The 14,549-nt window shown below is 53.6% G+C and overlaps 5 protein-coding genes across 5 annotated transcripts; 3 read left to right on the forward strand and 2 right to left on the reverse strand.

The window, feature by feature from the left end:
- Positions 1-157: 157 nt before the first annotated feature.
- Positions 158-2,879, forward strand: DACRYDRAFT_104150 (glycoside hydrolase; the record flags this gene model as incomplete). The annotated part of the gene is made up of 14 exons (XM_040767882.1): positions 158-444; positions 491-626; positions 673-1,147; positions 1,196-1,260; positions 1,309-1,452; positions 1,506-1,576; positions 1,625-1,654; positions 1,710-1,837; positions 1,897-2,078; positions 2,132-2,189; positions 2,246-2,291; positions 2,344-2,401; positions 2,449-2,775; positions 2,829-2,879. The coding sequence occupies 14 exons, from the start codon at positions 158-160 to the stop codon at positions 2,877-2,879; spliced, it is 2,058 nt and encodes a 685-aa protein (XP_040632560.1).
- A 74-nt stretch (positions 2,880-2,953) lies between these two features.
- On the reverse strand, positions 2,954-5,350 carry DACRYDRAFT_113725 (uncharacterized protein). The gene is made up of 3 exons (XM_040769687.1): positions 4,752-5,350; positions 3,943-4,704; positions 2,954-3,880 (listed from the first exon to the last, which is right to left on the reverse strand). Exons 1-3 carry the CDS (start codon positions 5,283-5,285, stop codon positions 3,728-3,730), a joined length of 1,449 nt encoding a protein of 482 aa, XP_040632561.1. The 5' UTR covers positions 5,286-5,350; the 3' UTR covers positions 2,954-3,727.
- Positions 5,351-5,782: 432 nt separating this feature from the next.
- On the forward strand, positions 5,783-8,270 carry DACRYDRAFT_86672 (uncharacterized protein; the record flags this gene model as incomplete). The annotated part of the gene is made up of 6 exons (XM_040776783.1): positions 5,783-5,908; positions 5,962-6,454; positions 6,508-6,623; positions 6,669-7,239; positions 7,290-8,007; positions 8,057-8,270. The coding sequence occupies 6 exons, from the start codon at positions 5,783-5,785 to the stop codon at positions 8,268-8,270; spliced, it is 2,238 nt and encodes a 745-aa protein (XP_040632562.1).
- A 195-nt stretch (positions 8,271-8,465) lies between these two features.
- Positions 8,466-12,048, reverse strand: DACRYDRAFT_92903 (AAA-domain-containing protein; the record flags this gene model as incomplete). Its single annotated transcript, XM_040777112.1, has 6 exons — positions 11,811-12,048; positions 10,624-11,765; positions 10,025-10,578; positions 9,013-9,979; positions 8,544-8,960; positions 8,466-8,514 (listed from the first exon to the last, which is right to left on the reverse strand). Exons 2-6 carry the CDS (start codon positions 11,505-11,507, stop codon positions 8,466-8,468), a joined length of 2,871 nt encoding a protein of 956 aa, XP_040632563.1. The 5' UTR covers positions 11,508-11,765; positions 11,811-12,048.
- An 819-nt stretch (positions 12,049-12,867) lies between these two features.
- DACRYDRAFT_104154 (uncharacterized protein) lies at positions 12,868-14,189 on the forward strand (the record flags this gene model as incomplete). Its single annotated transcript, XM_040767883.1, has 2 exons — positions 12,868-13,182; positions 13,260-14,189. The coding sequence occupies 2 exons, from the start codon at positions 12,868-12,870 to the stop codon at positions 14,187-14,189; spliced, it is 1,245 nt and encodes a 414-aa protein (XP_040632564.1).
- Positions 14,190-14,549: the final 360 nt, after the last annotated feature.

Consider the following 14,549-nt stretch of genomic DNA (forward strand, 5'->3'; position numbering starts at 1 on the left):
CCGGACCGATCGCACCGCTCGGACATACGCTTTGCCCAGCGCTCACTCCTCTTGTCTTTACCCCGCTTGTGTACTCAAGCAGCTGTTAATACGATGTTCCTTCCTAGCACAATCTGTTGCCTCTTGATCCGCTGTCTCCTGCCAGCTCTAGTCTGACATGCTGGGATCTGTGTTGACCATCTGGGCGCTGGCGTTGGCTGCCAGTGCGAATGGGCAAATCACGCCGCCCAACGCGCTGAATCTGCGAATTACACAGAACATGACGCATACAATATCTCCAACCTTGTATCTGCACTTTCTATCCACACCTGTGAAGCTGCTAAGTATCGTTGGCAGATATGGTTACATGTGGGAAGACATCAACCATAGCGGGGATGGAGGATTATATGCCGAGTTGTTGCAGAACCGCGCTTTACAGGGCGTGATTCCCAACACTGGCGCAGCGTCTGCATCTTTTTCTTCAACTTTGTACACAACCTGAATTTTTTAGGTTGCAGGGATGGCAGTCTATCAACGGTGCTTTCCTGACGGTCACAGCAGGAACGAGCGGGGTCTCCAGTGCTCTGCCGAACAGTCTGCAAGTCAGCATCCCAAAGACGGCTAAAGGTCCAATTAGGTTCGCCAATGTATTTATCTTTTTTACCTCTTTAGTTACTTGCTGAATGGAGATAGACTGGCTACTGGGGAATCAACGTCCAAGCCGGCTGGACTTACACCGGTTCCCTGTATGTCAAGTCTCCCGGCTACTGCGGGTCCGTCACAGTCGCTCTTCAGAGTGCTTCTGGCACCATCTACGACAGTGTCACCCTCTCCAACGTCAAGGATACCTATCAAAAACTCACTTTCATCTTATCACCCACCAACTCCGCACCGGACCACAACAACCTCTTCACTGTGACTGTGGACGGCGCTGCCGCTGCGGGACAGACACTCTATTTTGGGATGTTCTCACTCTTCCCACCCACGTTCAGGGGAAGAGAGAATGGTCTGAGGATGGATCTTGCCCAAGCGCTGTTTGACACGAGTCCGAAGCTGTGGAGGTTCCCCGGAGGGAATAACTTGGAGGGACAGACATGGGAGCAGAGGTGGAAGTGGAACGAAACAATTGGTCCCTTGGAGAACCGCCCAGGCAGGGTTGGCGACTGGGGTAATCATCAATCGCTATCTTTCTACCCTGCTTGCTGATTTGAAACAGGATACCCTAATACCGACGGTCTTGGCCTAATGGAATATCTCGACTGGATCGAAGACCTCGAGGCAGTTAGTCACTTAGCTGGTGTTCTTATCATCTCTCTTATCTCATCATAGGTCCCGATCCTGGGTGTATGGGCTGGCGTGAGCATCGGCAACTACAGCGACCTTCCCGACTGGCCGATCGTGCCTCAAGACCAGCTGCAGCCCTATATCGATGATGTGATTAATGAGATTCACTTCATCACAGATCCTGAGAATGTGTGTCATGATTTTCAGCGCTGACTGATTTGACGCTGAGATCGAGCATGCAGACGAGCGAATGGGCCGCTCTTCGTGCAGAATATGGACATCCAGCACCATACAACCTGACGTACATCGAAGTGTAAGAAGCCTCTCATCTGGACCCAGAGATCCGCTGAAGAAGCTGCAGTGGGAACGAGGACCAATTCGCACCCGATTCGTGAGTTTTTTTTCATGGAGGTTGGTTGGAAGGTTGCTCATCAATATGACTCTAGTTATCAGGCGTATCGCTGGCAGATGTTTGTCGATGGGATAAACGCCTCTTTCCCTCATCTCAGCTTGCAGTTCCTCGCAACTTCACCGCCTTCACTTCCGCTTGATCCGCCTTATCTGAAGATTGACTGTACCTTCGTCCTCGTCTACTCTTGTTTCCTCTTTGCATCTGACATCTTCCCTCTTCAGTCCACCAATATTCGACCCCCGGCTGGTTCATCAACAACAGTTACATGTTCGACACCTATCCGCGGAACGGAACCCAATGGTTCATGGGCGAATATGCGGTCACGGGCACAGAGACAGGGTGTGAGCTGGGTAGCCCAAGCTGTGGTCGGCTGCTGTACCCGACGCTGGAGGGTGCTTGTGCGGTGAGTGGCCTGTGGCGCTGATGAGGTTGGAGGAACCGATACGCATGTCATAGGAGGCAGCGTTTATGACGGGAATGGAGAGAAATTCGGATGTGGTATTCGCTTCTGCATGTGCGTATGTCAGAGAGTTAGCCACAAAATCTGTGAAGCTGAGAGGTTTCTCTCAGATGCACCAAGCTTACAAAATGTCAACTCGTATCAGTGGACACCGGAGTAAGGTGTTTTTTTTGTAGAATGCACGATCGGACTGAATGCTTTTGCTCAGCATCATCACGTTCAGCGCTAGAAGCGTAGCTAAGTCAGTGTCCTACTATAACCAACAGGTTCTTTGACTCTTACAAAACCCTTTCTCAATCCTGATGTCCGAAAGCTTTTTGCTACTAATCTCGGCACGCACGTCCTTGCGACCATCCCCGAGCCTTCCCCTTCGACTGCGCCGCTATACTGGGTGGCATCTCACCACGCAACCAATCAGCTCGTCTTCCTCAAGGTCGTCAACACCGGATCAGCGGATCTCGTTGGCAACCTTTTCTTTGACTTCCCTGTAATTGGCGGGTTTGGTACTGCCCAGCAGCTATCGGCGGGGCTGTATCCTACTCCGGGCGTGTATAACATCAGCAACACGCTTGAGACGCCCGATGTCATCACCCCAGTGGCGAGCAGCTTTGGAATTGTGGACTCGAGCGAGTTCAATTATGTGAAGCTTTCTTTGATGATTCTAGATGAACTCTGTCTGACGGATGCTTGTAGACGTTCCCCCAGTCAAGCATTACTGTTATGACATTTGCTGTCGACTTCTAACTTTTGTAGAAATGACTAGCAGATGTAGCAGGAGGAGCAATCAATGAAAATCTGAACGATTGGTCTGTATGAATCTAAATATGGGCATTGTAGAATGGGTACAAAGTGGCGCCTAAGAAGTTTCCAATGTCCCAACCCGTGAGTGTGGGGCAACCGTGCGGCTACTCCGCGAGGTGATATTGCAAACCCTGACGAAGCACTTCATTGTCTCTCCCTCTCCATCCTGGACGATGCCATATCAAGAACAGTTTGACTCGATGATGCATGTATCTGATGTAGATGTAAGTGCTCCAAGCGATATCAGAAGGGACTTCTAACATCAATCGCTAGGAGCTGCAAGCGATAGTGACTAAATTGCGGAACACAACGGCCTCGAGCGTAGCACCCTACTGGATGTATCGGACAGGAACTAGTCACCGGATAAACCCTAATCGACTAGCATGTCGTCGCTGCCTTTGGACCACCCCATTCGAACGGCGGCGGCGCGACGTGCGCCGATCTTCTTGCGCTTGTTGAGTAACAATGTGATGTCTTCCGCGATTGCTGTGGAACGTCGGCCGGCATCAGGATGGATAGACTTGAAATATTCCCTTTGCCACTCGAACTGCTTGAACTCTGATAGAGGAGTGCGCACCAGTTCGTAAGCCACTTGCGCGCTGTCATCGGAAAATTTGAAGTTGTATCGATGGCTAGAATGGGACGGTTCCTCGGTGTGTTCGAGAATCGCAAAGTACCGCGCCACGTGCCGTGTGGGCGTCGCACAGATCCACAGATTGACGAATGCGCCTGAGCTAACAGCTTAGCAGATAAGGGCCGTACAACGCCGAAACTCCTCTTCAAAACGTGGCCTAAGCCCTCCGGTCGACTCCAGAAGTCCATGTTGGGAGTGTGACTTCCTGCTGCTCGATCATTGCAGAGGGTATAGTTCCAGTATTCAGAGACTGCTGGAACATAGCCTCTTCGATCACCCCGCCAGCCGCTGTGAGAGCCCAAAGTCGCAACTGTTCAGATACGCAGGGATCAGATACTCATTGCACTCTGATAATGGCTAAATAGGGCTCACAGTTTCCTGGACGTCATGTTCACTTGGGAGTGGAATGTTGACAAGTGCCAGTTCCGGTGGTACTGGCACGTTTGGAGTAACGTCCCGTGAGATATCAATCTTCAAGTCTAGTTCCAGCCACAATTTCGTCTCTTGGATACCGAGTAGAACTCTGCAGCCAGAGCTGTTGTTGGGAAGGGACATTGCATGCATATTATTGCAATGCCGGAAGATGTCGCCGTTAGTGTCATCTGAGACACACACGTCCCGAGGGTCGGAGCAACGGGCGGTTCGTTTCGTAGAGTGAGTCGCTGGAAACGATGGGAGACGAGCGACTCGCAAGACCGTGCGAGGTTCATTTCCCTCCTGCCGAAGGAGATAGATGAGGCTGCAACCGTCCGGCGATAGGCATAAAGAGTTAATATATTCGTCGTCAGCGATGGGAAGATGTGCCCATGAAGAAGGCAGTGAATCAGATCCCGGCTGCAGCACGAATAGCTTAATGTCCTTGTCTCGCCGCATGGCCATGACCAAAGTAGAATCGGGGTGCGAAAGAAACCACACTTGGTGAGGGATACAAGCTTCTTGGTATCCTTCTGAAGACCGTATTCGGACTTTTTCGGCCCTTCTTTGCTCGGTAACCAGAGATTGGGTATTGGCCGGAGGGGAGGTACAGGCCTGGATAAGCTTCTCGTAATCGTAGACACAGACCTCATCGCATTCAGTGGTCAGGAGGATGAGTTGCCGTTCAGGCTCTATGAACGCGCCGTAAAAGGTCCCGTGCTACAGAAGCATGAGCACGTTGGGCAAAAACTGAAGCTGCTGCTTACCAGCGCATCTTGTGCAATTGCAGCCTGGAGGCCATCAATAGTAACCACATGAACCCAAGGCTGGCCGTTCTTGCCTGCAAAACAGGCCAGACGCTCTGTCAGCGCAATGGGTCTAGACGAGCCAAGGATCCGAGTGGCCTCAACCGTGCCATCGACCCGAAAAGTGAGACGGTAGGTGAATGTGAGCGTGCTGAAAGCTTTCGGGAGGATCCCGGATATTGTATCAAAGGGATGGAGCACTCGAACATCCCATGATGCCAAGACCAGGAGGGATGTATTGTCCCCAACCCAAAATTGCGGTGTGCCTTGTAACGAGATCCAGCCAGTGGGGCCTGAGCCAGCGTGGGGAAAGCTCCAGGTGATTGGGGGGACGGGTTGGCCCTGGCTGTCAACAATGGAGGGATGGGTAGGGTGGCTAACGACGTCCCCTGTGATAGAGATAGCCACCTGCCAAGCTTGTCCAACATAGAACATGGACACTCCGTGCTTCACTCCAGGCCGTATATGGGCCCGAGAAGATCCCAAGGTGTACATGGGAGGAAATAGAGTACTGTTGTCATAGAGTACTGTTGTCCTTCTCTGCGAACGGTTGAGGTAGGGACATACGTTCGGGGTGTGACATGGTCGTAAAGATGACTCCCACCAGGACCCGCCCGCTTCCCCATATTCAGCAGCCCCACAGCACTGCCACTTAGAACACGATAGTAACGCTAACCGCTGGTTGTACTTTCCTTTCCTCCTCCTACTTTGACGACGAGATGGCTGCGACTCCACCGCTATTCATATCCCTACTCATAACTATCATATCATGTCTACTCAGGCTGTCATCTTATGTGTTCCTTGAACTGGTATGTCCTCAGCTGAAAAGCTCAACGTATGCGCTCACTTCGCTACAGCTCCCAGTCCCTGGGTTCACCATAGCCATACCGGTCCTCTTTGCTGCACACCTGTTGCTCTTCACCGTCGGGGAGCTTACGAAGAAAGATGTTCCAACACCTAAGGTCGTCGATGTTGTGGATACTGTGACCGTCATGGAGGTTGATAAGAAGGTGAAGGTGGAAGAGAAAGAGACGAACGGCACAAAAGGGACGGTTGGGGAGCCGAAGAAGACGGAGGCGAAGGAGATCGTGGTTGTAGAAAAAGTCGAGACCATCGTTGTGCGTCTTGTATCTCCCCTTCTGCTGAATGTACGCTGACAGTCTTCATTTAGCGCGACCCTGTGGTGTCAGTCACGGACAGCTTCGCCAACCTCGCCCTTGCTTTTCCCTCATCTTTCCTCTCCCTACGAGTTTCTGCCCTCCTCATCAACTTGATCCTGATGCTCTTCACCCTGGACTTTATTTACACTCCGTTCATCCAGACCTTCCCCGACCTCGCCTATGCTCGCGTCGGCGCTGTCACCCCACACTCTGCCCGGCTCGTGCTGCGGTACCCTCTCCCACCGCTGTTAGAGGTGATGCCAGCCGCAGACGAACTGAACCGTGAAGGAGAGGTTGAGGGAGTGGAGCGTCTCCTGAAGCAGGAGAGCTGGGAGGTGCACGTCTGGTGGCGCGAGAATGTGAACGTGCAGGCGATCGGCATCGAAGTTGAGGGGCCAGTTGAACTGAGCTGGAATGAGGGACCGAAGGTGGAACTGTTGGAGGAGAACGACTGGGTTGGGGTGGCTCAGCTGGATAAGCTGCTCCCCGCGACCGAGTATGAATGTATGTGCTCAAGGGTTGGCGAACTCTTGCTTCAAGCTGATGAAGGTGTCTAGACCGCTTCGCCTTCGCCAACTCGACTATCCTACCTGTCTCTAAAGGACAACTCACTTTCCGCACCTTCCCCGCTGGCAATGCGGCACACTTTAAGTTCATCGCTTCGTCATGCCTAGTTCGTCATTTATCTTCTTCTCATTATCTACCTAACAGCATTTAGATGCCCAACTTTCCGTATCGCCCGTCCCTATCCTCTACCCCATCAATCAGAGGGTTTGATCTACTTGCCTCCGTGCTTGCTAAAGAGCCCAAGCGCAATGTTTACGGTACCGAACCTGAATCCGAGCCTGTGTCGGCGTCACCCAAGACCGCACCCTCTCCAGAGGCGCCAGCCGAGGAAGCTACGACGGCTATGGATAACGAGCCGACGCCTGAGCCGACAGAGGTCGTACAGCAGGAGGAGGTTCCACAAACCCCTCTGGCGGAAAGCGTGACTTTGGTGAGCGAGACCCCGCAAGAAGCCGCGAGCGCTCGTCTACCTGTCTCTTCGGTGCCGTCCCTTCCGCCACTCAACTTGGAGAATGCTGTGAGCTTGTTCAAAAGTGTACTGAAGGGGAAGCCGAAGGAAGAAGTCCCAGAAAGCGACGCGAACACCGAATTTGCCCTGTTATTGGGCGACTTCATATATGCTGATGTACCGAGGTATGGAGGAGACGATCTAGAGAAGTATAGGCGACTTTATAGGAGGGTGTATGCAAGTGACAACTACAGAAAGATCTATGAACATCTCCGTGAGTGCTGCCACTTTATTGTTTTGTCTTTCACTCACCATCTGTTTTAGCTACGCTTCACATTTATGACGATCACGAGATCACGAACAACTATGTTGGACATGATAACGACTCTGCCGCTCCCTTCCCGCGGGCCAACAACGCATACGAGGTTTATCAAAACAATGCTAACTACGCCCCTATCCGGCCGGGCGGGAACTACTATAACTTTGAGTATGCAGACTCGGCCTTCTTCGTACTCGACTGCCGGCGGTACCGAACCAATGTCGAGCAGGAGATCGGGGATAAAGCGACGATGCTCGGAGAGCACCAGCTGAGCGATTTCAATCACTGGCTCTCCAAAGTGAACAATACCCACACGTTCAAGTTTGTCGTCTCCTCCGTGCCGTTCACCACTTTGTGGCATGGTATCGACGGTCAGACGGATACCTGGGCCGGCTACCCGACAGAACGGCACGAAGTGCTGCAGAAGATGGCGAGTGTGCCAAACGTGGTTATTATCTCTGGCGACAGGCACGAGTTTGCTGCTGTAGCCAGCGCGGGTCGTGCAGGCGGCAATGTTCTGGAGTTCTCGACGAGCCCGTTGAACCAGTTCTACCTACCCTTGTATTCAACATTTGACACGGCGGCCAAGACAACGGCAACGTGGACTCGTCCTGTTGAGCGGGTGGTCAAGAACGAGCAAGGAGAGGACGAGATTGAAGTCACAGAGGAAGTCGTTCCTGAAGAAAAGGTGCTCCGTTACGTTCGTGAAGGGCAACATAAGTGGTACGTATATTCAATTTTGTCATTGAGCCCCACCTGATATATCATCTAGGGGCTCGTTTGAGGTGGATACGCGTGACGAGGAGCACCCCAAGCTCATCTTCGAGTTATTCATTGATGGTCAAAGGGCTTGGAGGCTAAACATTCCCGCCAAGCCTGTCAAGAAGCACCCTCACTCTACCGCACTCGGCATGGGCCGTGTGATCGGACAAAATTTCAAGCACGCAATGGAAGCCATTGGGCTCTGGAGAGCACTTGGTCTGTAGAAACATGGTGCAACGCTATAACAATTACATAGGGGTATCATTAGTGCGATGATGTGACGAACAGATATACCACTACAACTGATTTCTACTTAGCTAACGGACGCCAGTCCAGATTTTAATGTCATTTACGTCTATGCTCGTCATATCTCGTCAGCAAGCGTGACATGGTTTCCGAAGTACTCGTCTTCTGGCGGGTCAATCGCCTTGGCTTTGCCCTTGCCCTTGCCTTTTCGATCCAGATTCGCTTGAGAGTTGATCGTATCTCCAGCAAACTTTTTCTGCACGATCGCATAATGGTCCATTTCGCTCGTGCTAACGCTCGGGACCAGTTCGGCCAGAGCAGCCTCGAAGTCTCTCTGAGATACAAGAAAATCCGTATCTTCTGGCTTGGCGAGCTCGGCGAGATAATACTGCGGAGTCATGGGATGAGGATGCCCATCTACCGGTCCATGTTCATTCCATTCGGCGATCTTAGCGTCGACTTCCTCAGCCTTTCGGGTCATGGCCTTGAGCATAGCGTCGGAGCAGAGTGCGTAAAAGTCGGCACCCGTGTAATTGAAAGGACACTGTTCGGCTACCCGCATGAGGTCGAGACTTGGGTCGAGCCGGAACTTGCGGGTGAGCGCTTGGAGGATCTTGAGTTGTGCTTCGTGCGTTGTACAGACTCCAAGATACAGCATGCGATCGAACCTGTGAAGAAGTCAGGAGAGGTTCAGCATCTACACACAGCCCAGTGACTCACCTTCCGGGACGTAATAATGCTGGATCCAAGAGATCCGGCCTATTAGTCGCCCCAATAACGAACACCTCTGCGCTTCCTGTCTCGTCAGACATCCCGTCCAGTTCTGCCAACAACTGGCTGACGATCCTATCCATTACACCTCCTGAATCCCCATGATTCCCACGTTTGGGCGCAACGGAGTCCAGCTCGTCGAAGAAGATCACACAAGGGCGGGCATCCCTCGCCCGCTGAAAGACCCGGCGTACATTCGCTTCAGACTCACCGATATACATGTTGAGCAGCTCCGGGCCTTTGACGGAAAAGAAGTTGAGCGAGCAGGACGTAGCGACCGCTTTGGCCAGAAGGGTCTTGCCCGTCCCTGGAGGTCCGTACAGGAGGATCCCAGAGCGTTTCTTTAGCCCATCGGCGAAGAGTTCCGGGTGCTCGAGAGGCAGCTGGATCGTATCCAGGATATCGGCCTTGACTTCTGCCAACCCGCCGACGTCGTCCCAGGAGACGTTGGGAATCTTGGGCGCGCCGATACTTTCCGAGTAGGAAGCACGGGACTCGGCAAGAGCAGAAGTGAAGTCCGTACCGGAGAGAGCGATCCCAGCATCTTCTATATCGTCTATTGATGCTTCTTCGTCTACAAGCTCCTTGGTCGCGCGCTCCAGGGCACCCAGCTTCGCCCGCCCAACCAGGTCAACCAGATCCTTCGCAACCAGCGCAGCGCTCTGGGCTGCAATCTCTCTAAGCTCAACATCGGCCGCTACTCGTTCGCCCTTCAACAGCGCGCGCAGTATCTCTAGCCTCTCGACTTCGTCAGGCGAATCAAAGTTGATCTCGTGCTTGAAACACGCCTGGATGCTGAGGGGGATCTTATCCCCTTCCGAGGAGGAAGCGAGGAGTATGACAGGAAACTGGGATTCCTGCCAGGCTGAGGGGAGGGATGCCACGCATTCCCGTAAGGCGGTGGCGATAGAGGGTTCTACACGCGCTTAGCAAGCATATCATGTTCTGGAAGAAGACCTACCTCTGCCTTGTTCAAGCACCTGCGAGGTCCTGGCAAGCGCTTCCAGGTTCCTCAGCAAGAGGACACACGGCGCGCAAGCAGCAGCACTCTCGAACCTCGCCCTCAACGTACCCTCCGTAACCGCCTCCGACTCCCCGACAAGTTCGTAGCAGTTCACATCCAGCACATGCATGCCTAGGCGTTGGGCGACCGCTAAGGCGGTTGTGCGCTTGCCGACGCCGCGAGGGCCCCGGAGGAGGACTGTGAGCTGGAGCTGGTAGTCGAGGGCGGAGGGGGAAAGGCACGCAGCCGCGAGCTGGAGTAGCTTGGGGTATGGGGATGTAGGGGCTGTTGGGAGCGCGGGAGGGAGAGGGAGAGGGAAGGCAGGGACGAGGGAGTGCTCCACGCCTGACTGGACCATCCGTGTTTGGGAAGGGTCGAACCAGCATCCAAGCTCGCCGAGCGTTGCGAGGGTGTAGGTGTCTGCTTGAGCGGAGGAGGAAGGAGGGTCGTACACGATGTTGGTTATCTTGAAATATACCGGGGTGTCAGGTGACGAAGAAGGAAAGGGGAACCTAAGCCCCTTTAGTTAGTGCCCCCAATAGTGGGGAAAGACGCACTCATAGTCCAGCAACTGGTCATCTACCTCCCCATCTTCCTTTTCCCTGAGGAGCGCCCGATCGTCTTTATTCACCACGACTGCAAGTACCTGTCCCTGCCGTATCAGTCGCTTGTCCTTGAACAGCTTCTTGAGTGCGCGCAGGAAAAGAGGCTGGAAGCGCTTGCTCGTCGATGCTGGGGAGGGGACACGAGCGAGGGTAACGCTCTGCGCTATAGGGAGGGGGGGAGGGAGGGACTGGAAGGGCGTGGAGAGAAGACGGAGGGTAGGGGGAGGGTCGAGTGCGTGAGTTGGGGGGAAGAAGTGCAGAAGAGAGGGGGAGAGGAGCACTGCTGGACCAGGGGGGATGTTGTCGGATGCGAAGGCGCGGGCTAGGATTTTTGCTGATGGGGAGGAGAGGAGCACCCAATCCCCGGAGAAGACGCCCGAGCGGGCGAGATCTTCTGCTCGGAGGAAGACAGATTCTGAACTTGAGGTCCACGGTGCGGGAAGAGGGAGGTATTCTACCGGCGCGCGGACGAGAGTGCTGAGGGACGAGGAGAGAGATATCGATGTGGGTAAAGAAGGGGAGGGAAGAGGAGGCAGAGAGTTAGCCAGGAAAGAGGCGTCGATCTCTAGCTGCTCATCCCCTTCATCTTCTCCCTCAGTCATAATCCTATCTACACCTTTATCCCGTATTCGGCGATCGAAGAAGCCTCCGTCGCTGAAGCTCCCTGCCCTGCTCCGGTAGATACTCTGAGTGGGCGTCTCGTCGTCCTCCGCTTCTGTCCCCTCAGGAGGGGCGAGAACGTATAGTGATGAAGAGGGAGTAAGGATACCTTGCATCACAGGCTCGGGGAGGAGGACGCGGTAGGTGTACCGGAACTGTGCTGAGGAGCCGTTCATGTTCGAGTGGCCGTTCTGTCCTTCTTCGGGTATGGAGAACCCTACAATGCCGCCGAGTCTAAGCAGAGCTTTACTCTGCACTAGTCTGTCCTTCACGACTTCCGGGCTGGAATGGGCGAGCGCATACGCAGAGCTGGAAAGAGCACGTAGGAAAACGGTATGTAGCGGCAGTGGGCGACAAGGGCGGATGGCGATCCTGTGCTTGTTCTGGAAGAGGTAGGGGAAGGAACGAGAGAGGTAGGGGCAAATAGTAGCGCTCTGCTTTGTGTGAGATGATTCTGGGAGAGGGGAAGGGGGACGGACCTGAGCGTCTGGTGGAGCTCCCTCGTCCACCTTTGCCCAGCAGACTAATTTTACCAGTTCATCTCCCTTCCTTTCACCGACCACTTCCACTTCATCATCTGCCACTCCTCCCTCATTACCGGCATCCGGTCCATCCCCAACACACTGGACAACGATCCCAAACCGTGTCCAATCCCTCACGTTAAGCTCTTCGTCTCCGGACTTGGGTTGCCTGAGTCTGAGCGCATCGAGTGCTGTACACACCCCGGGGGATAGGAGGATCTCCCCCTCTTCTTCCTCTTCTTCATCATCGTCAGGTGAAGCAAAAGTATAGTGAAGAACGAGGGGCCTTGTCCTCTGTAGGATGGTCATCGTCCACAGAAGACGTCGCCCTCCATCCCTTGCCCATCCCCTTCGCTCTTTCATCTTCAGCTGGTCATACTATACCCGGTAAGTGGCTGTGTCTCGCTTCCGAGATTCACCCGCTCCGTCGGCGGCTGCGGTGTTCCCTTTGCATCGTGCTTTGCATCCCTTGGCTAACGTTAACTGCAGGGTCAATCTGGGTGTGATTATCTGCTTTTTGGAGAGTTTAGATGATAGGATGTAGGGAAAATATGATAGGCCATAGAACGGATTAGAATAATGTTGTTTGGGTATGCAGTGGATTCTAGTCGGGGGGGTAGAGAAAGATGTAGAGAAGGGGTATGTCTTTGTTTATATAACTCTGTACTGGATACGTGGTTGTAATAATAGCTTGTTTACGTTGGTTATGCTGCTTACACTCAGTTTATTTATCTTCAAACGAATGTAATATAAAAGATTTTAACCCAAACTGATGGCGTTTGATGTTACGTGAGGCGGTGCTGTCCAAGTGTTTGCAGACGCCGCGCTGTTCGGACTCGTTGTCGTTCTCATTCCATTCATTCACCTGTCTGTTGTCCCTTTTTACCCTTCTCTCTCTGCTGTCCTTCGCTTCCTGCTTTACTCCGTTCTGTTGCTCTTGTCATTCATTTACCACCATCATCTTCAACAATTATCAACTACAAATCATCAGCAAATTACAACCACAATCGCATAGATGTCAAACTCAGATTCCGCCACTCTGGGCGGCACAGAAACCTTCTCATCAGCTTCCCAACTACCCACAGACCTCCTCACAAACCCCGAGGCATCGGAAGGATCAGCGCCCTCTCTTCCAACCGGCGCCTCAGTCGTCACCGTCACCTACCAAGTTGGGCCTACATCCACTCCCGCCAGCACGAGTCAGGGGAATGGGATCCCCATTGGCGCGATTGTGGGAGGTGCACTGGGGGGAATGGCCATCGTCGCGCTGATCGTCTTTGGTTGGATCTGGTGGGGAAGGTCTCTAAAGCACCAAGAGATGGAGAAGAAGGTGTGTTACACTTCCCACTTCCCCCCTCCTACTTTCCTCCTTCATGTCACTATTCCTGCGTGCTAACCCCTGTATAGCGCCTGGCCGAAGAAAACGCAATGAAGAAGCCCCGACGACCGTCAATGAAACACATCTCCTCCTCCACAGGCTCATCCTTCCTAACCCGGGACGGGAAGACAGTCTCATTCGAAATCGTGCACCCCAACACCGCTCCATCCAAACCACCTATGCAAACACGACGCCCTCCTGCAGGACCCAACGCCGCTGCCACTGGCACGACTGCCGCAGCGGGAGCAGTAATAGGGAAGATAATCGTCACCCCTCCAGAAGACGCCGAGCACCCGCGCGTCCGGTCCCCGGACAAGCCGGAAAAGAGCCCCTTCCGCCCTTCCCGGCGACATGAAGCCGCTCTAGCAGCGACGCACGCGCGCACAGGCTCGGGAGGGAGTTACCGACCGTCACCCTTGAGCCAAGGGGAGAGCTACACCGCAGAGAAGAAGGAAGAGAGGGGCGGCAGGCCGCCCGGTGCTGCTCCTGCTGTGTATGGCCCTCCAGTACCTATGCCGGTCGAACGAACGCGTACGACATCATCCCGCTCCGCATCTGCTTCAACCACCCCCACCCAAACAGCTTCAGGATCAAGGAAGACCCCCTCCCCCTCTTCCCCCCCACCAACCCCTCCCTTCCTCCGGAAATCGCCCTCCAAAGGCCGGACAAACGCCAGCCTGGCCGCGCTCCACGCAGCGGCAACTACGCCCACTCCCAACCTCTCCCTCCTTACACAAGCGGACGGCAGGGTAAATAGGCTCAGTGCGGTGAGCGTGCAGCCGCAACCAAAGGAATGGGAGGCGGACCAACATCCCATGCCTGTGTCGCCTGGTGCGCACGGACGCGGGTATGGACAAGGACAAGGACAACAAGGACAAGGACTACAAGTCCCAAACGCAGAGGAACAGATGATCTGGAGAGGGAGTAGAGTGGAGAGCTCGAGCGGGGAGGAAGCATAACCCTCTCTCCTGATTCTCTCATTCTCTCCTTCCTCTGGGAAGCGTCATCTATTTATGAATCTTGCTCTCTTGGGCTCTTGGTCACGTATCTACTGTTCGCAGGCCGACTTTCTTATGAAAGCTTGGAAACGCCGCTTGCTGTTGTCTTTGTACTGCTATGGACTTTGTTTTCTTTTGTCGTTTTGTCCTTGTCCCCTCTCCAATCTTGAACGCCGATCCTTCCTTACCTTTTTGTCGATATCCGTCCAACTGTTGCTCATTGCCTTTGGTTCGGGGCCAACAGAGCCCTGCAGGTTGGGTGATAGTGGTAGTGAACTGAGTTAGTGAGAGTAGAGAAGAGTGTATTTCGTAGTTCAACAA

This window comes from Dacryopinax primogenitus (genome assembly GCF_000292625.1).
Source record: "Dacryopinax primogenitus strain DJM-731 SS1 chromosome Unknown DACRYscaffold_2, whole genome shotgun sequence".
NCBI lineage: Eukaryota > Fungi > Basidiomycota > Dacrymycetes > Dacrymycetales > Dacrymycetaceae > Dacryopinax > Dacryopinax primogenitus.

Excerpts from the sequence above, each read along its gene's own strand:
- DACRYDRAFT_113725 (XM_040769687.1), bottom strand. The coding sequence starts at position 5,285 with ATGTACACCTTGGGATCTTCTCGGGCCCATATACGGCCTGGAGTGAAG. Across the intron at positions 4,705-4,751 it reads CAATTGCACAAGATGCGCTG|CACGGGACCTTTTACGGCGC; the intron begins GTAAGCAGCAGC and ends ATGCTTCTGTAG. Across the intron at positions 3,881-3,942 it reads AACATGACGTCCAGGAAACT|TTGCGACTTTGGGCTCTCAC; the intron begins GTGAGCCCTATT and ends GTATCTGAACAG.